The sequence below is a fragment of the Puntigrus tetrazona genome, unplaced genomic scaffold (assembly GCF_018831695.1).
Source record: "Puntigrus tetrazona isolate hp1 unplaced genomic scaffold, ASM1883169v1 S000000472, whole genome shotgun sequence".
Classification (NCBI taxonomy): Eukaryota; Metazoa; Chordata; class Actinopteri; order Cypriniformes; family Cyprinidae; genus Puntigrus; species Puntigrus tetrazona.
In genome coordinates this window covers 757,740-781,558 of record NW_025048114.1, presented here as the reverse complement: position 1 = coordinate 781,558, position 23,819 = coordinate 757,740, and the positions used below count along the sequence as shown (strand labels likewise).

Genomic DNA, 23,819 nt, shown 5'->3' with positions numbered 1-23,819 from the left:
TTCGGTGGCCACTAGATGGGGCAGAGCTTCACACCACAGGGGACCAGGAAACCAGGCTAAATAAGGGTCTGGTGTCATATAAGAGCTATAAGTGAGAGTCAAAGAGCACTTTGAAGAGTAGTGACTCTATTCTATGTTTTTATCAGATGCAGCTCCTGCCAGCAGAGTAATAATAGTTAGGCTAGATAATAAAACATTAATAATTAAACGCATGTACACATATGCGTTGAGGCATGGGTTTATTCACATATATTCAAAAATATTTTCATAAGATACGACTTGCTGCTTGACACGACAGCATGCCAGCAGAAAAGCAAACACTTTGGAGTCTACACGTAGCCCTAATGTTTGTTCTTTTACATATTTTTAAATTATCATTCATTAAAAGCAAACATGTTTAGAAATGCAACGTGACACATGCGTGGAGGACTATTTATTTTTGGACAAATAGTGCGTGCATTTAAAACGATGCCTTAATGTACTTTTTGTTGTTATTTTGTTTGATCCACATTTTGAAATAACCAGTTTTAAATTGTCTTCGCGAATTAAATATTAATCTTTCAACATTTCCATTTAAAAAAGTTATTTATTTATATAGCTACGTGAATAATTAAATCAATAACAGGCTACTCAGTGTCTTTTTTTGGTTTTCATCTGTCATTTTCATCATAAATAACGGCTTAATAGTTTTTTCCATTGTTACTGTTAAAATAAAAAAAGCACAATAACATGCACAACATTCTCTCATGCACCCAGGGTTTTTTTTTTGTTAATATGAGTTTCTAAAAACACCAGAGTGCCATTTGTTTATAGACTGGACACAAATGACGTCATGTAAATTGTGGGTGTTTCCCTGAGAGCATCGCTTGCGCTACCGCTGGGTTGTCCAATTCATTTGGAGTGTCGGTTCGTTCGAGTGATTCATTTCAGAGAGTCGGTTCTTTCGAGTTCGAATCGCTGCCACAGTCCCACGAGTCTAGCGTTTTACATCGTTTTAATATCAAGCGTTATGTAAATAAAGATGACGCATAAACTGCATTCGGTAGCCTATACGTCAGAATAGTATCTTTTTTTTAACATCCCTACATGTTTTTAAATAAATAAACAAATGCGTGCGTTTCTCCAGTCCGTCCCTCGCAGCGCGCTCGTCGAAGGGAACCGAGTCGAAGGAGCGAGTCGCTCGCGAATTTGCGTAAACTTTGCAACATGGCGGCGGACCACATCGGCGAGTTGGCGAGCATGGAGGACTCCAGCCGAAGCGCCCGACCGGCTCTCTGCCGCGGCAAGCACTCCCTGCTGGTCATCGTCGGGCAGCCCGGTCCCGCTGGATTTGTGGACCTGCTGGTGTCGGAGATCGAAAGAGGTAAAGTTTGGTGTCGCTGTGAGAGGATGATTGAATGAGAGCCAGCGCGCGCGTCCCTCGCCCATCACTTTACATCAAGAAGAGAGAAAAAGCGCTGAAAACAACGGAACGACTTTTCTTTTGGTTTTTTTTTTTAGTAAACCACGGCTTTTTTTTAGTACCTCATCATGCTGGACTTTTAACAACAACAATAATAATAATAATAATAATAATAATAATTATTTATTTATATATTTATTTGCATCGAAATAGACAACTATAGTTGTTTTTCCTGTTTAAAGTGTAGTTTAAGACTTGTTAAGCAGCTGATATAAACGCCTGATGAGTGGATGGTATGCAGAATTAGCCCTGAAAGCTGTCACATGGCATGAATGTAACCAAATATCAACTCCAGAGACTCTCTTTTGTTCATGTGACCTTGACCTCCTTTCATTTCGTCAGCTGAGTGGGAACTAAAAGGAGACGAATGCCCCGCAGAGTGCGGATATCTGCTGTTAAACGGGGCCTTTCCAAACCCGTGTGGCGTCGCCAACCAACACGAGGAAGTTCTTTAAAGTTTCGTTAACTAACGAGTCGATGCGGAGAGCCTTGCCTCTGCTTGTAAGAGGTCTGTCTAAGGTGCGAGTAATGGTATTGGTTTTTTCGGTGTTTCGAGATTCTCGGCCCCTGGATCCCCGAGCACATAAAGAGACCCAGCCTGCTCTGCAGGACATAAATAATGGAGCTCATTTACTTCAGCATGGCTGAGCCGACGTGACTTCCCCGTTCAGACGGTCTGCTCGAAATCTCTCCCAGCCCGCAATCCTGCAATCTGAACGCACCCTCTCATAAAAGAAAGATAAGAGCGTTCGCGGGTATGCGTCGCTGGCTTGTTTTCTCTGTTGAAAGTCCCTGAAAACGAAGCAGTTCTTGCTTCAGTTAGACTGTATATATATATAGCCAGACTTGCGTTCGCAGACTCTTCTTCCTCATTGTGCTGGCTGGGTCAAAGTGCGTCTTTAAAATATTTTATTGAAAGAAAACTGGCCTTCCACCCCTGTTTGGGGGTTTAGAGATGATTGTGTGTGCTGTAGTCGCTTTCCTTTGATTCTCGCTCTCTTTATCTGTACTCAAGGGCCGTGTGACCGATCCGCACACATCCTCTTTGCGACCGTCGCCGGCGCTTCCTCCTCTTCCTCCTCTTCCTGGTCAGACGCTGCGGCTTGCACTTCACCGGTCGTGCTTGGAGTACGACTTCGTCCGGTTTAAACGCAACTTTAAATCGAAAGGAATTCTTTCGTAGAGTTGAGGCGCAGTCGGTTTTGGCCCTTTTTGGCCCTCGCTTCTTCGTCCGACTGAAACGCACCGGCCTGCAAACAAAAGTGCGCAGCGGTCGTAAAAAACGATGAAATAAAAAGCAAGTAATGAAACGCGGCTCGTTGAGGAGAGCCGTATCAACGTGCTAGCGACCAAACAGGGACTTGCGTATTAACACATGGCTAGCGTTGTTGGAGAGGTTACATAGAAACAAGCCGTTTTGTTCAGATTTGGTCATATTTTGGCGTGCTTTCACGGCGAATTTTGGGAATTTTCGTGTTGAGGCCAAAACATTTACCCTAGTATTGGGTTTGAATCGGTCAAGTTTTGTCCGCTAAGTAGCTACTAAGGGTATGTTTATGCGAAAACGATTGCACTAGAAAATGGGAGCATCGTTTTAATAAATGATTCGTGTATGGTTGATAACAATGTCAAGACGATTCAAAACAACTTGAAACGTTGTATTATTCATTTGTCACCCCAAGCTCTTATACATATAGCTAATTTTATCATGTATTTAGTAATAAAATGTAGATTTAATGGTAAAATTGTCAAAACTTGCACGTTGAAACACATTTTTAAAAGTTTGCATTTGCAAGCCCAAAAAATTTTAATGTATGGGTAAAATGCAGTGTCACATAAACACCCACTAAAATGTAGCTAAATGCATTAAAGATTTTTAAAAAATATTAGACTATCAATTTATGTCGTTACAATATTAAATGTTATATATTTATATAATATATTATATAATATATATATATTATATATTAAATGTATATATATATATATATATATATATATAATATTTATTTATTATTATTATTATACATTTTATTTATTTTTTTAACAGACTTGAGGTTGGCATCATTATGCTTACATATGTATTTAATATAACATTAAATTATTAATATTAAATTTAAATATATTAAATACACCAATTAAACTAGATTTTTAAAACGATAGCATTTAGATAAATATAGAAAAGTATCTGTGAGTTATTAATGGTGCGTCATCTAAACAAGCCGATTTAATAAAATAAATTGGACTTCTGGATGCTAAGGAGAGAGACATTCCATAAGACTGTGATTATTTCCTGAGCTTTGGCTCGTGGCTGTGTTTTGTCGCGCTGCATCACTAGTCAGAGGTTTATCCGACCGCACTAGTGGAAAATACAAAAGCTAGTAAAACGCACTGGCCGCTTTCGGAAATATATCGCACGCGTCCACCACTGCTGCTGAGAGTTTGGGCGCTGCGTGAGGAGAAACATGCAGTCATTACAGCAGTGGAGTTCTTTTAAAGTGAGTCAGTGGTAGAAAGAGGTCACCTTATTTTGGCTCGGGGGGAAAAAGCTTTTTCCAGTTCGCTTTTGAATTGTGCATAACTTCTCCCGCTCTCCGTCTTTGCGTTATTTCTGTCCAGAGAACCAAAACTCGAACCAAGTTTACAGTGAGAGTCACCTCTTTTTTGGATCTAAAATATGCGTTTAAAACCGAGCTCTTCTTGGTCTCGTATTGTCACAAAAACGCTGAAAGCGGTGGTTCACGTACTCGTTTCTTTCACCACAGACACAGAAATCTCACCGCAAGGTTTATAAATACAGTCCGTGTCAGAGTCTCGTGTCTCTTTGCCCATGGACCTGTCAGTGAAAGTGCTCAATGTCAGTATCTTCAGTGAATGTGGGCCATGAATAATTGAGCTTTCGCTTGTGTTGACTGGAGTCTGACTTCCATCTTTGTGTAGGTATTCGCTCCTGGAACGTCGACTTGACCGCCTGCGACATTGATGAACAGCTCAAGCTTTTTATTTCAAGACACTCTGCTTTCTTCTCCGAAGACCTCAAAGGTAAGAATCAATCGATGTATGAACTGTTTGCTCTTGTGTGTGTTGTTTTTTTTTGGAAGGAGATCTGTGTGGGATTTATTTATATGTTTATCTGAGAGAATTAAAAGGAAAGCCAAGCAAAACCGACATTTTCTGTAAGCGAACGTGACGTTTGTTGGAGGAACATAAAGATTTTGTTCTCAAACGCAAACTTCAAGTCTTCAAGTGAGCGTGAAGTGTTTCTAGGTGGGAAAAGCAATGTTGGGCAAGTTTCTGTGAGAGAACTCAAACGTTTTACAAGTCAACAAAAATTTTTGGGGGGAGAATGCAAAGTTTTGCAAGGAAATGCACGTGAACTCAAAAATCATAGGAAAACATTTTTTTGGAGGAAATGTAACGTTTTCGTGAAAATGCAAAAGATTTTGCTAATGAATATAAAGTTTATTGGGGAAACGCAAATGTTTTGCAAGTAAACTTAATTTTTGGGGGCAATGGAAAGGTTTTGCTAGTAAACGTAGTGTTTCTTGGAGAAACACTACTATTTTGCGAGTAGACTAAATTTTTGGGGGGAAACGCGAGTTTTTCGAGTAAACGTAAAGTTTCTTGTTTTGCAAATAAACGCAACATTTCTCGGAGAAACCCAAATGTTTTGCGAGTAAACATAAATCTTCTTGGGGGCGATGCAAAAATTTCGCCAGTAAACGTAAAGTTTCTTGTTTTGCGAGTAAACGAAGCATCTTTGAGGAGGAATACAAAATTTTTGCAAGTAAACACAGTTTCTTGGCATGAATGCAACTGTTTTGTGAGTGAATGTAAGGCTCTTGGGGAGAATGTCAGGTTCTTGTAAGTAAATCCAAAGTTTCTTGGGTGGTTTTTGCGATTGATTGAAAAGTGATTGTGTTCTTTTGCAAAAACTTTCCATTTCTCCCTAGCAACAAGTCCTTAATGCCCAGTGCAGTTCTTCCAGTCAGGCTTCAAGCTGGAGTGGGGCAGAAAACCCCGGCAGCTGATTGAACAGCTGAAATTCTCGAGGCCCAAATCATCTTTATCCTTTATATTAAACCCGTGCTGCCCAAGCGAGTCCTCAGGACCCCGTTGACCCCTTGTATATTCTTCTCATTTATCTCAAAGGAACAGTGATATTGATGCAGAGTGTGATTGGTCATTGGCTCGGCTAATTCTTCTCTGGCTTCATCAACCATTGCAATCTATGTTCTTGTTAGGAACGCATAGAAACATCCTGGATTAATAGATCCTGTGACAGGTTAATTAGCTTGTGTTAGTGAAGCGTGGCTATAGTTTGCGGTCACCTGCTTGTCAGCTTTGCTGAAGTAGGTCAGAATATCCGTCTTGTAAGCACGGTCCTACAATGAGGGTTAAATCGGCAGTGGCTTTTCTTTTTTAGCGACCAGCTGCTGCTGCCGTCCTGGCTGTGAGCAATTAACTGTTGATTACCGTAGTGGCCTGTGTTTGCTAAAGAGCCAAATTAAAGTGGATTGCAAAAAGTGAAGCCTTTGTTCGTACCACAAAATGTAGTTTAAGGTAATTAACTGCTTCAAAAACGGCCGTAAGATGACAAACAAGAATAGGATAAGGTTTGGTTGCTATCTTGACAGCGCCATGTGAAATAGACTCCGTGATCTGAACTTCCCCTCGGGCTCAAACTGTTCTCTTCGTGAGCGTCGCCTCATAGAGGAGTCCTCTCAAAGACCCGGAACAACGCTGCCTTTCAGCGACACGCTCACTTTTCTGTGTGTTGTTTAAGAACTAATGTTTTTGCGCTTTTAAAATCACTGGGAGCTCAAGCTTGGAGTGTTTCGGTTCGTCTCGGACAATGAAGGCCCTGTTTTGAAACAGCAGGGTTTGGGAAAACGAGGCTTTTACGTCCATTTATATTTACTTTATGGGTCACTGCAGGTCACAATCTGTACTTGTATGGATTTTTATGTTTATAAAAGAACAAAACCAGATTTACAATTTTATTATAAAAAGCTGGATGAAAAGTCAGGATGAAATGATTCAGGGAAAAATGTCTCAGTAAAGATGAAAGATAAGTCTTATAGCTTTTTAATTCATTCATTTATTTAAAATGACCTGAAAATGTCTTCCATACACTCAAATCAAAATCTCGAATCTTGAATAAAATATTGTCGTTATTTAACTGAATAAATCAAAAGTAGGGCTGTACACTTTGGAGCGATACAGTTTTGCATCTGTGAATATTAAAGGGCAAAAAAAGCATTTTATTGTGTTTGATTTAAGTGTAATAAAATTGTATTTAATAATGAATGAAATAAACAGTAGACCCCAATTAAACAAATAAATAAAAATGTGTATTATTATTTTATTTTCAGTTATTAACCTAGACAAAATAAAGCAAGCAAACAAACAGAATTCATGGCCATGTCTATATATTTTTTCCAGTTACATTTTAAAACAATTATATTGTTAATGTGATATACCATCATTAGATTTTTATTTTTTTGTGATTAATTTGAAAGAATAATAATAATTAAAAAAGAAATTAATTATTAAACTAATAGTTTTATGCATTCAGTTGATCAGGCATGGTAAAATTAGACCATTTTAACCTTTAAGAAAAAAAAATAATACAAGTTTTTTTCTGTTTTTATTAAACTCTATAATCAAATGTGCTAGACCCATCCCACCGGTGTCTAGTCTTGGCCCTGTGCCTGTCTTCCTGTGTGTGCATCCTTGTACACACTCTGCCAGCATCTGTCGCTCAGTGTGTTCATGCAGGCTTAGTTCCCGCTGATGGTGACAGGTATACCACCCCAGTCATTTCCAGGCACACATGCTGACTAATCCTGACTAATCTTTGAGCAGCTGTTCAGGAATGTCGCTGGCAGATCGCTCTGATCTCTGTCAAGCGCTTTCTCCTTTCTGTTCCTGGAAATTGGTTTATGTCCACTGTGCTGTCTGTGTGATGTAATAAAAGATAAAACTCTGTGTTGGACCACATCGGTGAGTCTTTTCATCTCTTACGCTGAGTTCATGCAGTTTGACAGATTTTGTCTAAATTTTGGAAGTGAGCTTTTTTTACCCAAAGCCAAATACACTAAATCCTGTTTCTGGATCCACATCAATCTGTTCTCACTGTTAAGTAATTACTGTAAACTGTACCTGACTTACAGTAACCATTTGTGTGTGTGTGTGTATATATATATGTGTATATATATATATATATATATATATATATATATATATATATATATATATATATATTATTTTATTTTTACTCTACATAGTTATTAGTGTCATTCAAATAAAAAAAGCCACAATTAAAAAATATTGAATTATTTACTTGCATGAATAACACTTATGTCTTCCAACACCAGAACAGTGCGTCTTCACCATTTCTCCTGACGCTTTGCGGTGCATTATGTTGTATTTTCTGGATTTATCCAAACAAACAATCTTTAAGCAACAGAAACATAATGCGACAGATGTATGTTCCCTGAAAAACTAGTAGTAAAAATGACACACTTTTAAATAGGGTTGGGTATTGTTTGGTTTTCTTCGATACCGGTGTCTGAACCGATACTTGTATAAAACAAAAAAAACTAGCACTAAGCCGGTTTCATTCATACGTGACGCCATATATCCAGAGAAGTAGCTAAGCTTCTCTAATAAAGCTGTGGTTGCCAAAATAATTTCGTCAAAAATACAGAAAAACTGTAAATACACTCACTGTAAACCGTACAATTAACAGCATTTTACTGTAAAATGACTTCAAATATCTGGTTAGATGTTTTACAGTTTTTCTCGATCTATAGTTTGGGAGTTTTTTTCCAGTCTTCGTGTGGCCGGTCTGCACATGTCCTGCTTCACTGCATTTGCCTTTAAAAAAGCAAATACAAAAAAACGCAGCATCTTTTTTTGTTAGCAAGCAGGACTAGTTTAACTGCTATGAAGGTATAGTTTCAGCCGTGTTTGTCAGAGCAGCTGGTCCCAGCAGAATGTCCTGAGATAGATCAGATTAAACCCCTCACCCCTATTTACACAAACGCCAGAGAACAGGACCAGCCGGGTTCGTGTCGGTACAAGAGCCTGCAGTGCGTTTGACAGCGTCCCGCACACAACATGAGTAGCGCTCTGTTTCCATACGCTGCTGTATTTCATGCCGTGTTCAGCTGCAGATGTGCCGGTCTGTGCTGCAGTTGTTTGTAATGCGTGGCAGGGGAAGGGCCGCCACACACATAATTACTGTTTGATAAGATCTGAGGCACGGTGGAGGCGGATAAGGAAAGCTTCAGTGGAGTTTTATTATGGTGGTACATCAACAAAAGTGCTGCTGATTCGGTTTTCGTGGCATTGATTTCTAGCTGAGTTATGGATTCGTATACTGCCACGCTAACCTTAATGCTATTAAATGTGATGTCTGCTTCATAAATGTTATGCATGTATGTATTAGGTTCTTGGAGGTTCTCAGGTGACCTCTTGGAAAAGTCAAGATTTTGCCTTTTCATGGAAAGTTGATCAAAATGTCAAAATTGTACGTGACCTTATTCTACATCCTTAGTCATACCTGATATCTAAACTTAACCACTAACCTAAAAAGCAGCAAATTAGAAGTTTATTGACGCAAAACGCAGGTATTTTGATAAGCTGGTGTTGCTAAATTTAGTTGGACGTTCTGCTTATGTGACTACTTTTTGAGATGAAAATAACTAATTTGTTTCATGTTTGGTGACGGATTTTTTTGACACATTTTCCAGAGCAACTGTAATTTATTCATTTGCAAGAGAAGTATTCAGATAGCGATGGTATATAAAATAGTGATACATATATAAAATCATGAAAAGGCACGTTCACGTCAAGTGTTCAAAAGTGTTCATTCTAAAAGCTAGGTCTATAAGCATTATGAATATGTACCCAATTTTTGATGCAGCATGAACTACAATGTATATCCAGGGTTCTTGTCTTTCTAAATGCTGTAATGGTATGTATTTTAGAGGTTGAATTGAAATCAAATACTGCCATGCTACCCTTAATACTACTGAATGTGATGACTATTTCATAAATATAACGTATGTAATTTCTCAGGTGACATCTGGGACAATGTCAAATCTTGTCTTTTCATGGAAAATTAATCAAAATGTCAAAGTTCTATAGACCTACTGGGGTTCTTGTTATAATATAATTCCTGTACTGTTTTGTGTTTCTTCTGTTTGAATGTATTAATTCTAAAAAAGTTAGTATCATTTCCTGCATGCATTTCTTCAGTATTTTGACTAATGAATGTGACTCATATTGACTTAATTTAAAGGTGCTGCTACCACAATCTGCACGACTTTGGTCATGTGTGTTGGTCTGTAGCCCTAGATATTATTTCTCAACTTCTCTGATTGCTAAACTCTGCAAAGATGTTGTCATAGCACTGTGCCTGCATACAGGAAGGAAGGAGATGTGTTTTCAACTAGTCTTGCTACAGAGTAGAGGCTAGAATTACCTTCAGCTTACGTTTGCTCATTGTTTTTAGAGAAGACAGGAACATGTCATGCAGCCAGTCTTAAACATCCGTTTTGTGGCCTCTTCAACATCCTGCACTTCCTAATCCACTGCATCCAAATTATATTGTTGTCGTGAATGATGAAAGTTTGAGGAAGTCGAAAAAACTCTTTCGACTAGAGCAGTATGAAGCAGCATGATGCGAGCTTCTGATCTTGTGGTCTTTGCGCTATTTTTGCCGTTGTCTTGGTGAATAATTCAGTGATGGGACATTTTTACCTCCAGGTGCTACATTATGCTGTGTGCAACGTTTACGTGCTAAAATATACAATAATTTCCCATGGTTTATGGTCATAGTGCTCACTCTTTGCCTCTGTCTGCAGGCCAGAAGACCCTGCAGCACAACGGGGATGTGCTTGAGACCCAGGTGATAGTGAACCCATCTCATGATTTGGTTTGTTCGGAGGTGAGTGTCGAAGTGCTTTGTGCAGATCGCAACGTGCTAATAACAACACACATACTTAGCATAACTGACAGCTTGAATTTAAGTATGGTCGGCAGTGCAAAATTTAAGCAACACTGATCTTTTTCAAGGGATATTAAAATACTCCATTAAGATACCACTAATGTGCTGCAACCTTGCTGTAAATTTCAGCAAAATGGAGCATGCAAAAAGCCCATTGTCAGTGGCAAATCTGCATTTTTTTTTTGCCCTCCTGATTGCACACATTCCTATTTGTATGACTGGATTTGCTCGTGAAATTTCACAGAGCAATGCTAAATGTGGCCGCACCTTCAGACTCGTTCTGCAATTTGCAAGACTAGTAAGGATTCACAAAAATTACAGCTGACAGTTGAGAAACTCAGGCATTTTAGAGACGTATACAGTATAATAAATATATTTGAAATACTGGTAAACTGCATTTTTAAAAAAAAATTGCTTTCTCAAATCCCTTCCAGTTCTAGCATTCACTATTTTAGATTATGTTTAAAACTTTGTATTGCTTTGTAAACTTTGTACTCTTCTTGGGTTGTACCCAACCCTAAAATCAGAGTCAAATTAACATTTGCTTTTATGGTGTAAATTATACTGTGTACCTTGATTACCGTTTGTTTAAACTGTGAAATATTGGTTTTGCTATACAATTACACACATGCACTCAGTTCACAGCACTTCAATGTTCTCGGTCCACTTTTATAATAAATGTATGAAAGCTATTTGACTGACATTTATGATAGGTTGTGTACATAAAGAGATATGTTGACACATTGTTTAAATTATATTTGTATTTGATATTTTTTTTTACTATCCAGAAGAGCAACCAAGTGTCGTCCTATTAATGCCTATACATTTAGTTAAAGTTATGATTTCGGGGCTTAATTTTGTTTGTATAGTTTAATGTGAAAGATTTGTCACTGTTAACAATCATGCACAATTTAATGCTTGTCTTATTCTACGTAGGTCCGTCGGCTTATTTCTGATACGTCTCTTCACAAGCTGCTAATTCTTGCTGGGCGATGTGTTGAAGAGACTGGAGACCTTGTGTTACAAACAGGGTCTTTTTCACTAAATGACTTTATCCAGATATTTACAGATGAAGAGGTCAGTCCAGCATTTGTCAAACAAGTTCTTGATTTTGTAATGTTGTAATTGTAATCATTTATTATTCAAAAACAATTAACTGCAATTGTTATTAATATACTGTTTCAGTCATACTTTATATTAGGTGGCCTTAACTACTGTGTACTTGCATCAAAAAAAAAAAATTGTGTTTATATTGTACTGTTGCTATTGAGGTGGGACACAAGTAAGGTTATGGACAGGTTTGGTGGTATGGTTTAACGGCGGGTTAAGGTGTAAAGAATGGGTCTATAGTGTAATTTATAAATGTAATTACAGATGTAATACCTAGTTTTGTTTTTTTTTTTTTTAACAATTCCAAGTACAATGTAAAAACATGTATGCACACAATAAGTGCATTGCACCAAATGATTAATTTAAATGCAAGTATGTAATAGTTAAGGCCTCCTAATATAAAGTGGGATCCTGTTTTCTAATAGCAACTGTTTTTTCTTAAAAACAGATCGGAGATCTTTTGAGCTCTGCAGACCCTACTCAGAAAGCCAGCCTAACTCTGAGCTGTCCTGAATCTGGAATGTGGAAAAATTCTCAGTTAGAAAAGCATAATTTGCAAGATTATATAGAAATTAAAACCAACCCTCCATTATTGCTCCCAGAGATGGAGGGCCTTCAGGAGTTTACAGAGTATCTGTCAGAGTCTCTTGAACCACTGTCACCTTTTGATTTACTTGAGCCACCCAGTACGGTTGGCTTCCTAAAACTGTCCCGTCCCTGCTGCTATGTGTTTCCAGGAGGAAGAGGTGACTGTGCCTTTTTTGCTGTGAATGGTTTTAACGTCTTAGTCAATGGGGGGTCTGATTCTCGATCCTGTTTTTGGAAACTGGTGAGACATCTAGACCGAGTTGACTCAGTATTGCTTACCCATGTTGGAGTGGATAATCTACCTGGTATAAACAGCCTCCTTAACAGAAAAGTGGCTGAACACGAAGAAGAGTCTGCTGGATCACAGAGCAATGAAGACTGGCAGAGGAATCTGATATCTCCAGAAATAGGGGTTGTATTTTTCAATGCCTCAGAAAGACTCAAAAAATTGCAAAGTGACTCTAGGGTCCTTCGAACTTGTGATCAGGCTTCTCTAACATTACAGCATTTAGAAAGGTTGTCAATTTTCCCAGAACAGATCAGTCGCTCTGCTGGGCCAACTGTTGAACCGGTAATTCTTTTCCAAAAGATGGGTGTAGGTCGACTAGATCTTTATGTTCTCAATCCAGTCAAAGGTAGCAAAGAACTTGAAACGTTCTTGCAAACTTGGCCTGGCAGCACTCCAAATATAAAAACCCCTGAAATCCCATTAGAGTGCATGGTGTCCATATGTGCACTGTTGGTATGGCATCCAGCTAATCCTCGAGAGAAGATTGTTCGAGTTCTGTTTCCTGGGTGCACTCCAGAATCCAAGATCTTTGAAGGTTTAGAAAGACTAAAGCATCTAGAGTTCCTCAAACACCCAGTAGTTAGTTTGAAAGACCTTGAGGTATCAAAATTGGACAAACAGCCAAAGCATGCCGGGAGCAAGGAAAGCCTTAAGAGTATTTCCAAAGAATCTCGACCTGGTAGTGCCTCACTCAAAGACAAAGTAAGCAAAGTAGATTTGAAAAAGCTAGACACTAAAACAAAGACTAAACCCGCTAATGACACTGTTCCAAAAGAAGGAAAAGAGAGTGAGGAAAAAGCAAAGCCAAAAGATGATGTGAAACAAAGAACTAAGCCTGAAAAGCAAGTCTCTAAGAAAGAACCTGCTAAAGATGAGAAAAAGGAAGTTAGAAAGAAAGAGGAAAGACCACCTCCAAGTATGGCAAAGAAAGATGAGAATGTTGAGAAAAAGAAAGAACCCTTAAAAAAAGATCTTGGTGCAAAGCCCAAGAAAGATATTAAGCCCGAGCTGAAAAAGGAGATCAAGAAAGAGGTCAAACCAGAAGACAAAAAAACTACCAAAAGTCTGGTCAAAGATGTTAAGAAAGCAGCTGGAAATTTGCCAGGTAATGCAGAGTCTAGAAAGTCAATGGGTAAGAATGGCTCGCTAAAGAAAGACTTGATCGTCCATAAAAAGGATTCTTTAACCAAAGGGAAGTCAAAGCCAGACAAAAAGGAGCCTGACAGTCTGAAAGTCTCAAGTGCAGAGCGGTCAAAGACATCTACACCTGAGGACATTACTGCTCAGATGGAAAAGTTGGTTATTGAGAATGAACATGGGCCATTGCAGGATGTTGAAGGCAACCCTTTGAGCTCAAGAACTGAATGTGCTTCTGGCAACAATGGCAAGCAGGTAAATGGATCTACAACAGGTGCTGATGAAAGTCCAGAGAAGTTTCGCAGTATGGATGGAGCACCTAGCGCGAACAGTGCTCTTGGACTTCCCTCCCCACTTACAAAGACTCCAAAGAGTGAGAAAAGTGTTAATTTTGATATCACGCCAACAGAGCTTGATGGATGCCTCAAAGACGATGTATGTACAAGCTCAGATGAAAAAACCCTTGAGTTAGTTTCCCCCACACATTCTGGAAAGAACAGTTCAGGGCATTGCCCACAATCTCCTGACAGTTCTTCTCAGGTCTCTGGGGAAAATTGCAAAGTAGGTCTCAGGAACACTGGTCTTGGTTTTGAAGACATTCAGCAAGTCTGCAAGAACCCAATGGCAAGTTGTTCAAAAAGTAATATAGAAAATAGCTCCATATCATCACAAGATAGACAATCAAGCTTTCTCTCCTCGACCTCTCTTAAAGATACTCTTCCTGATGGCTCTCCCAGCATCACTTCCTTTCCTGCGGAAGTTGGCTCTCCACACTCCACTGAAGTAGATGATTCCTTATCAGTTTCCTTTGAACAAGTGCCTGTTTGTCATTCACAAGAAGAGATGGGAAGCTTAGCCTATACTAATGGACATTTACCAGACCGTGACCCCAAAACAGATATGTCTTTACCTTTAAAAACATCTCATAATAGTCACCACACATATGACGAATCTGAGAATCACCTGTTTGGACCGCAGATTGACATCCTTCCACATGATGTTGATTTATGTTTGGTTTCACCTTGTGAGTTTAAGCATCACAAATCTCCAGAAAACCAACAGGGACTGTCCTCGGAGGTCGCTGCCTCTAGTCCTGACCTCTCTGTGGAGCCTGGTAGACTGCCCCACCAATGCAGCAATAGCGATCATCAGTCTCTGGAAGGTCAGGAGACAACGTCTTCTGTCAGTGTCTCTCTCGTTTCGGTTTCTGATTCTGATGTGCCACCAGCCACAGAAGAATGCCCCTCCATTACGGAAGACTTGGACTCTGATAGTGACATCTTTCCACCCAACCACCCTCACGACCATCCTAGCAGTCATTCGGTACACAACAATTCCCAGCATGTCTCTGAAGACCCTCCACCTGCCCCAATGAAGGACTTACCACCACTGCCACCCCAGCCCGGTGCCTGCATGGCTGACCCAGAGGCTGATGGTCAGGGTAGGTCCAAGAATGTGACATCAAAGACCAAAAAAACAGCTCCTGTGTCCACAAGGACTGCATCTGCAAACATCGTAACACAGAGTGGGAAGACAAAGACTGGTGCTCCGGTGTCTGCCAGTGGAACTATTCGGCCAACTTCCAGTATGGACACCAGGCCTGCATCCCGCAATGCTGTCAGCGGATCTAGAGCAGTGCCTTCAAAGTCCTTATCTGGTAAGTGCTCACTGCTTCTTATAGAAATATTTGCCTTGTTGAGGATTGGTTAGGATATTCACCTAGTCATGTACTGAGGCCTAATATTGGAGACGAAAATTAAACTGAGCAAACTCCAAGGCACAGTATTTCTGACAGGATTTTAACATGTTAAGATTTTCTAATAGGTTGCATCTCCAAAGCTATGCTTACACTGTCAGCCCATGTCAAATTATTTGTTTGTCTACTTGAATTCTGATCTAATTGACTGCTCGTTCTGTAGCAGAACTGTTTAGATGCAATTTTTGCATTGGTTGGTAACAACAGCAACTGGGTTGTAACAGATGTATTATTTACAACATGAAAGATGGATTATTATGTCTTGTGGCAGTAGGTAAACATTGGAAGCTGGAATGCACAGTATGTAGACCAGCAGTATATTAATTTTTTCCTCAAGACTTTCCTCTTAGAAAAAACACAACCAAGACATTTTGCTTGTTTTCTACATCTCTTGCATAGTGCTATGCAAATTTCACTGAGAGCGGTCAGACTGAAACAGATTTCCAGAAATGTGATTTGAGCAGGAATGCAGCTTTAAACAAGCCTTTGCAATTCTGCCTTTCACACTTGCAAAATATGATCGAATATGTGCTAAAAATAGGATTTGGACTGTCAGTCTGAACAAGGCCTAAATTCATTCCCTTAAAAGCTCTATTGCTACAGTAGTCACAGTTTACAAAAGACAGCAACTGCCTTTGAGACAATCAGCTTGGTCAATGCCTACCAGTGACTTGTCCATTTGTTAGTTCACTGGTGTTAAGGGAACATCTGTAATAATAAGAATCCTAAAACTTGAATCAGACCAACCAGCTCCAATGAATAGCGGCAAAACATTTTATGTAGCGTTTAGAAAAACGGAAAGGCCCAAAGTTTTCCATTTATATTGGAATGGATGAATAGACAGAGATCAATAAATCTGCTTTGAAGTCCAATTTTGCATAATGTTATTGCTTTCCTTTGCAGGTTCTGTCGGTGCAAATTCAAGTTCAGTACCCATTTGTTTGGATTTGGCATATTTGCCCTCTGGCTCAGCAGCTTCCACAGTCGATGTGGAGTTTTTCCGGCGCCTCCGCTCGTCCTGCTATATAATTAGTGGAGATGAGCCGCACAAGGAAACAGTCATGAGATCTATTCTCGACTCTCTTTTAGAGGGCAAAGCGTCTTGGCCGGATGTTCAGGTAACTAGATTTGTTTATATTACCTTTCCCAAGCTCAAAGCGCAAAAATGAAAAACTCGCACTCAATACGTCAGATCATGCATACAACAGATTTGACCAGTTCACCGATTAATACTTGTTCAATATCTTTCCCATTCACCTACAGGTGACTCTAATCCCCACGTTTGATTCGCTGACTATGCACAGCTGGTACCAGGAGACCCACGAGCGGCAGAAAGATCTAGCGATCACCGTCCTTGGTAGCAACAGCACCGTGGCCATGCAGGACGAGACCTTCCCAGCATGCAAAGTGGAGTTTTAAAGACACCCGAAGAACCACGCCCCCTGCCTGTCACTAGAGCACTTCTGTTCACTTTCAAAATGTTGTCTCTCGGTATCCCACGTTTTATCTTGAGCAGCAGTTCCGTTCATCAGGAATGACTTATCTGTAATCTTAACACATCGATATTATTAAATGTTAGGATTCTGTGCGAAAGAGAGTAGACGATGTTGCCATTTCTTTTCTTTATGGCTATTTTTAGCGGTTTTAAATGTTGCGCCATTGTTATTTTATTAAGTGCATCTTGTTGGTTATCTAGCATGTTGGCCACGTTTCATGTGAACAGTTTAACCATATCTTTATTACATTTTGCACAGTTTAGATGCCCCTTGGATAACTATGGCAGAGTCAGACATGCAGGTTAACATCTGATATGTTTGTAAACAGCAAATGTATTCAGTGCAACCTTTATCAAGTATGTTTTCTTTTAGGTAGAAAATGAGGGCAATTAAAATGTTTTGTTTACCATAATTGCACCACCCTTGTCACAGACACTGATCGTCTAGATAGACTTCTCTAATACAGCAATTTTTACCAATGCATTTCCAGATTAAAACATTCGGTGGAAAGTGTGGTTTCACAACATTTTAATGCGTCAGACGATTTTGTGTGAACACTATGTAGCAAAGTATTTTTTGTGAAGCATATATGAAAATATATGTAGAGAAAGCCAAGAAACTTTTTAATTCTGCATTTATTAAGAGTGAAGAATATTACAGTCTTTGCCTTTTCTTTTTGTCCCACTTGGCTTCTTTTGGTAGAGACATATTATGTGTACAAAGCTGAATGCCTTAATGTTCTTGCCATCATCAACAAACACTAAAGCAACCAACATTCATGACGCTTAATTGGAGTTATGAATGCTTTATGCTGATCACCTCGCTTCTCTGATTTTTATTGAATGTCATTTAGACAAGCTCAACCAAATGTGTACGCTGTCACAGCAATGGCTGCTATACTTTCTGAAAAATCAAATGTTTAATCACGATCACGTGGAGACATCACCATAAAAACATTTTCTTATTTGTTTGGACTTTATAAAGCCGTTAATGCTTTGCGTTTTCAATTGCACTTTTATTTTATTTTTTTTCACGAGCCGACAAAATTATTTCTTGAGGTACAAGTGCTGTTTAAGTTTTTTTTTTTTTTTATATAAAGAGAAACCAGCCAAAAATAAAATATCACCGCAGATGTGTTAAATGTCACTAACCGGCTTAAATGTTTCAGTACTGAATTCCAAAATGTAAGCTTATTTTCAAATGTTGAATAAAATTGATAAATTAAGAGTGAAAGTACTGTGTTTTTTTGCAGTGGCTCTTCGAAAAAAATGCGTATTAATTTGTATAACCTCAAATCCACTACCACGCCTGCAGCTATATATATATACGTGAATTAAAGTTCATTATTTGATTAGAGTTTTCTTTGACTCAGATGAAGGCTTAAGCGAAACAATATTGATCAAAAACCAAATAATGAAATCTGATTGGACGTGTCAGTGTTGAATTATATCAATCCACCCAAACCATTTCACTAAGCAGCAGTAGAATCCTCTTCAGGAACGATATACCATGCCAATCTACTAATAAAAATAACACATTGAAATGCTTTTTTCCTCAGTATCTTGGGTTGTTGAGTTATATTAGCTTGTCCTTTCATAATAATAATAATAATAATAATCTATGAAAAGGCAGCCCTCTACTGGCCAGATATTACATACACAACAGTTTCGTTTTCTTAGTATTGAAACCTCTCACTTTGTTCCTCGGCTCTGTTTCATGTCAGTGCTGTGAGTATGTTTTCATTTAACGTTTTTCAGTTAACGTTACCTGAATAACCGTGTTCGTCGCACAAATATCACGGTACCAGATGTATCTCCTGTAAAACGCTACTAAACGACTAAGTTTGAGAGAGATTGCATCCTACAGGGGTGCATTAACTGCTGTTGAACATACTTTTTCTCCATTATGTAACAATAACGAGGTCTTTTACTGTGTAAACTATATTCTCGTAACGACCCTCTGTCGTTAAAACGGCACATATTATGTAAAACGACACGTTTTCTTGAATGTCGTAACATTACTTAGTCGTAAAAACGACATACTCCCTGTTACGTGCTGGTTAGGTTTGTTTTGAAGCTTTTAAGATGGTCTTTTGCCGGTCAAGATGGTTGCTGGGGTTTTTTCAACAGCTTTTTTCAATTTCTCATTATAACGAGATGCTATTTTTTCCAAACAATACATTAACTTTGTAGATAGACCTTGTAAAAAGTTGCTAACTGGCCATATTTCGACCCACAGTGGTATTATATAATAGTCAGGTTTTAATTTTATATATATATATATTTTATATTCTTACACGCTTAACTCCAACATTTGATTAAAAAAGCATCAGTAGCCTATAAATGATTACTAAATGTAGGCCGTTTTTGTTTGCTTTATTAAATTGGGAAGAGAACAGGAAGCATATTTATTCTCTTCATGATGCATAAATCTACTCAAAAACACAGAACCTCGTGGTTCTGTAGTCCGTAGTCACACTTGCAGTATATACACAAAACAGTTTTTTTATACACTGAGTAATCTTGTATTGTCCTATCTTTGATTTCCTTTGATTCTAGACGCATTCCCGCAAACATTCCCTTCTCTGATCAAGAATGAATCAAAGATTCAGTTTCGGCTCCTCAGGTAATGTCAAACCAGAGCCACTCGGCGCCGCTGCAGCGGTCAGCACCAATGCTGCCGGCAAACCTGAAGACGTAACCGCAGCTCCACCTCTGTTTACTCTCGGAGGTATGATACGCGTATTCAAACGACCTCGCAAATGCTTAATAAACTCAATGCCCACTTTAAAACTGTGCATTTCACTTTGTAACACAAGCCTTATCGTTGCTGGAAAAGGACTGGAGAAATATGGAGTGGCGTGAGGAGTAAGTATCTGGATTTTTATAACATCCCGGTATCGAATGCCTTTAACGCCGACTTGCTCTGTGCGTTCAGTGTGAGACAGACTCTGACGGAGTCTATCAGGTCATTTAAACCGGCCAGCGAGACTGTTACTGAAGCCAGAGTGCTGCTGGTTGGTCCGGTCGGTGCTGGAAAGTCCAGCTTCATCAGCTCTGTCCAGTCGGTCTTCTCCGGACGGGTCATCAACAGAGCCATGGTGGGCTCTTCATCCTCCGCCAGCTTCACTAAAAAGGTAAACGCGACCAGAAGCCGTTTTTTGGAAGGTTTTATTATTATCATCTTCTGAACACAAATTAAGATATTTTTTTAAATCTGAGAAACGATCCAGGTCCAGAAACGTAGGAAATACATCGGTAAAACAGGATGTGACATCAGTGGCTCAACTTCAGTTTCACAACGCTACGAGAAAACTTCTTTTGTGCAAATAAAACTAAAATAACATAATGTTCCCAACCATTCTTCTCCGACGAGTTACGCCATTTTGGAGATTATTTACCGGCATATTTGACGTAATTATCATTGTTTACGTTCGTAATCTGGGGTTGTTTACATTAAGGGGAAAACGTGCGTATGCTTTGTAACGCTGGAAGACGTAACTCAGGGGAGAAGAATGGTGCAGGAATTGTTATTTTTGTTGCGCAAAAAACATGTCACGTGGACTGTTTCACCGATGTATTTTCTACGTTTCTGGATCAAACTCTTCATCCTCCGCCAGCTTCACTAAAAAGGTAAACGTGACCAGAAGCTTTTTGGAAGGTTTTATTGGCTTCCGTTCTTCACATGTCGAGAGGCTCGAGCTGCATCTTGCAGTCTTTTTGTGGAAAGCTGTTGTTGGTTTTCTTCTGTTTTCGTTCCCAGCTTCGCTCGTACAACATCAGAGGAGCAGGAGAGACTGCAGACGAGCCCACAGCTCTGGTCCTGTGTGACGTGATGGGTGTAGGTGAAGGAGAAAGCACTGGGCTGACTCTTCACGATGCGCTGTCCGTCGTTAAAGGACACGCTCCAGAGGGACACCAGGTACGTTTGAGCTGGATCATTTGTGCGTTTAAATGCACAGTAAAAATTTCGGAGTTTGAAGCCTTTCAAATCAATAAACAATAAAACAATGGTACATTTGAAATACAAAAATATTATTCTAATCATATGACCTGGAAGTCTACGCCAGAATAATGGCATAGAGGAATGCTATCGTTTCCGAAATGGATATTTTTATTAGAACTTTTATTATATTTTATCTTAATAGAGATTTAAAGTGTCCTACGACGATTAACAAAAGATTAAAAAATTCAAACTAGTAGTTGTCCTCTGTTGGTGTGGCTGCTAATATAGTTGTTATTGCAGTTATTGTCCTTGGTGTTAAGGGCCTGAACATTTTATAGCTCATGAATGTATATATTATTAAATTGTATCATATTAATATTTCAGTGTACTTTACTTATTTAGGTCTGCTATGTATTTTTAAACGAACAGATAATCACCGTAATTACACAAGTGGCACAATTGTAAGATCTCTTTATGAATATGAGTCTTTTTAAACTGTCTTATCGGAGATTAACCCTTTTTTTTATTATTTTAATTAATATTTAGAAAATTTCTGAGCTAGAAAGCGTAATTAAAAGCTATTAAATTTATGTGAACATAAAACACCCTCGACCCAGTTTGAAAAGCTGTGAATTAATTAGTACCATAAAATGTGAAATAGCACATATCAATTAAAGAAACATTTAATTCCTTTATTTAAAACTGTCACAATAGTTTAGCGAGCAGAAATTACATTTCCTTCTTGGGGTAATGAAGTTTTAATTTTTACTGTAAATTATTTGGTAATAAAAATTAAATTTTTCATGGTATATATATTTACGGCACTGTACAACATTACAATCTATTCAGTAAAATTACAAGTATTTTTTACCGTGTGTAGTCAACAGTACCGTTATTGGTAAAATATTGCTTTGTTTTTATAGTTTAGTCCCGAGCAATCGATTGGAGCAGAGACCGTGGGCTTCGTAAGGAAACCGAGCATTAATGACAAAGTACACTGTGTGGTGTTTGTAATCGATGGTTCAAAAGTCAGTTCATACGCCAAAAGCTTTGGTGCGACTTTCCAACAGTTAAGAGAACACATCAGCAACTTAGGTGAGTCGAGTTTGTCGAACCGGTCGTATGTGCCGCATTTACTTCCGAAGAATGCGTTCTCACGCCGAACAAAAAACGGGCTTAACAAAAATAAAAGAACATTTGTAAAAAAAATTGATCCAGAAACGTAGAAAAGTCCACGTGACATGTTTTTTGCGCAACAAAAATAACAATTCCTGCACCATTCTTCTCCCCTGAGTTACGTCTTCCAGCGTTACAAAGTTGAGCCACTGATGTCACATCCTGTTTTACCGATGTATTTCCTACGTTTCTGGACCTGGATCGTTTGGATCTATGGAGGGTCAGATAGCTCTCAGAGTTCATTAAAAAATATCTTAATTTGTGTTCAAAAGACGAACAAAGGTCTTACGACATGAGTGTGACTAATTGATAATACAATGTTCATTTTGGGGTGACCTAACCCATTATATTAAATAACCCATTTTAGTCATGTTTCATACTCTATGCTTCATTATTAAAAAACTAGAAGTGTTAACGACTAAATATCATCGCCTGAACTGCAGGTGTACACCAAGTGGCGTTGCTGACCCATGTGGACCAGGTTTGTAACTCCACCAAAAATGACATCTCCAAGGTTTACAAGAGCAGAGCCATTCAGCAGGCGGTATGTCACGATCGTTCATCTGAATGCTTCACTTTGCTGCTGTTTGAGCGTCACATGATTGGTTGCGTCTTTACTGATGTCTCTAGATGGCGAAGGCCGCAGAGCTGCTGGGAATGGCCACCTCCTACATCGTCCCGGTGAAGAACTACTCCTCAGAGCTGGACCTGGATGAAAACACTGATATTCTGCTGCTCAAAGCCGTCGATCACATCTTACAATATGTGAATCTGTACTTTCAAGACAGCAGCGATTAAAGGTTCTTCTCCAGATCCGCTTGGCCGCTTGAGTTTCGCTCCGGTCTTGATCAAACTTACCAGTTTTTAGTGATCCTAAAGACCTCGATCATCTTTTGCGGTTTGATAAGAGCTGGAGCTAAACTCTGGAGGAAAAAGCATTTGCGTTACAAATACAGAAGTGCCCAAAATGAGTTCATCTCAGTTTTGTCCGATGAAATAACGATGACGCCAAAGCTTGTAATTCTTTGCTAAGGTTTTGTGGTGGTTTGCTATTTTTTTATATAACAGCTCTTGTATAAAAAGACCTTTGTGCCTTTGTACACAAACGTTTTTCATTAAAGATTTGCTTTAACTTAAGTTTGGCACGTCTTCGCTCAAACTTTACATCCACATTATTTGTCTTTTATCGGCTGTCATGTTTTTTGTTCATTTATTGGCCACAAAAATAGTTCTTAGCGTTAGTAGTTTTTAAGTTACGTGAAACAGAAAGGGGAAAAAAAAGTGCTGCGTTGGCCGGGAATCGAACCCGGGTCAACTGCTTGGAAGGCAGCTATGCTCACCACTATACCACCAACGCTTGCGTGCTAGCTTCGGCTCAGGAAGGGTCTCACATACTTAGAATCAAAAACTTAATACAGTAATAATAATAATAATAATACAAAACGCTTCGCTCCTTTTGGCGAAATTACTTGTGTTGAATTCAAGTGTGTGTTTTATATGGCGGGTGTTTGGGTATCCGTCGAATGTTTTACAAACTTTATTTTCCATCAGTTTCAATGATTAAAGTCTGTTATAACATACAGCAAATTTTATTAGAAAATTTTTTTCGACGAGAAAAGACTGATAAATCTAAGTAGCAGTACAGACCTTTTCCCATTAACTCTTTCTGTGTGTTTCTTCATTACACCAGTAGGTTGCGGCAATGACTTATGAGCGAGTTTTTTAAAAAGCCGTGCAAAAAAGGCAAATATTTCTTACATAGCTACCAATGGAAAGGAATGATTGCTGTGCAGCTCGATTAGCTAAACTTTATAACAAAACGGCCTACCCTTTTAAAATAA

At 38.9% G+C, this 23,819-nt stretch overlaps 2 protein-coding genes and 1 non-coding gene across 4 annotated transcripts; 2 read left to right on the top strand and 1 right to left on the bottom strand.

Moving 5' to 3' along the window:
• Positions 1-1,144: 1,144 nt before the first annotated feature.
• On the top strand, positions 1,145-18,084 carry map1sa (microtubule-associated protein 1Sa). The gene is made up of 7 exons (XM_043231955.1): positions 1,145-1,363; positions 4,403-4,504; positions 10,339-10,421; positions 11,418-11,558; positions 12,040-15,262; positions 16,265-16,479; positions 16,625-18,084. The coding sequence occupies exons 1-7, from the start codon at positions 1,207-1,209 to the stop codon at positions 16,778-16,780; spliced, it is 4,077 nt and encodes a 1,358-aa protein (XP_043087890.1). The 5' UTR covers positions 1,145-1,206; the 3' UTR covers positions 16,781-18,084.
• Positions 18,085-18,479: 395 nt separating this feature from the next.
• On the top strand, positions 18,480-23,148 carry ifi44g (interferon induced protein 44g). Of its 2 annotated transcripts, none has more exons than XR_006248710.1 (8): positions 18,480-18,584; positions 19,416-19,587; positions 19,676-19,724; positions 19,795-19,993; positions 20,620-20,778; positions 21,726-22,198; positions 22,422-22,522; positions 22,609-22,626. XR_006248710.1 is itself a non-coding variant. In XM_043231918.1 (8 exons), the coding sequence occupies exons 2-8, from the start codon at positions 19,452-19,454 to the stop codon at positions 22,774-22,776; spliced, it is 984 nt and encodes a 327-aa protein (XP_043087853.1). In that variant the 5' UTR covers positions 18,480-18,584; positions 19,416-19,451; the 3' UTR covers positions 22,777-23,148. The 2 variants fall into 2 exon arrangements, 1 of the variants encoding a protein (XP_043087853.1); XM_043231918.1 differs by having other exon boundaries at positions 21,726-21,897; positions 22,609-23,148.
• A 115-nt stretch (positions 23,149-23,263) lies between these two features.
• Positions 23,264-23,335, bottom strand: trnag-ucc. Its single transcript has one exon. It is a non-coding gene; the product is annotated as a tRNA-Gly (tRNA).
• Between the last annotated feature and the right edge of the window lie 484 nt (positions 23,336-23,819).

Coding starts and splice junctions, on each gene's coding strand:
- map1sa (XM_043231955.1), top strand. CDS start 1,207: ATGGCGGCGGACCACATCGGCGAGTTGGCGAGCATGGAGGACTCCAGC. Junction 1,364..4,402: donor GGTGTCGGAGATCGAAAGAG/GTAAAGTTTGGT, acceptor ATCTTTGTGTAG/GTATTCGCTCCTGGAACGTC. Junction 15,263..16,264: donor GCCTTCAAAGTCCTTATCTG/GTAAGTGCTCAC, acceptor TTTCCTTTGCAG/GTTCTGTCGGTGCAAATTCA.
- ifi44g (XM_043231918.1), top strand. CDS start 19,452: ATGAATCAAAGATTCAGTTTCGGCTCCTCAGGTAATGTCAAACCAGAG. Junction 19,588..19,675: donor ACCTCTGTTTACTCTCGGAG/GTATGATACGCG, acceptor TTGTAACACAAG/CCTTATCGTTGCTGGAAAAG. Junction 20,779..21,725: donor ACGCTCCAGAGGGACACCAG/GTACGTTTGAGC, acceptor TTGTTTTTATAG/TTTAGTCCCGAGCAATCGAT.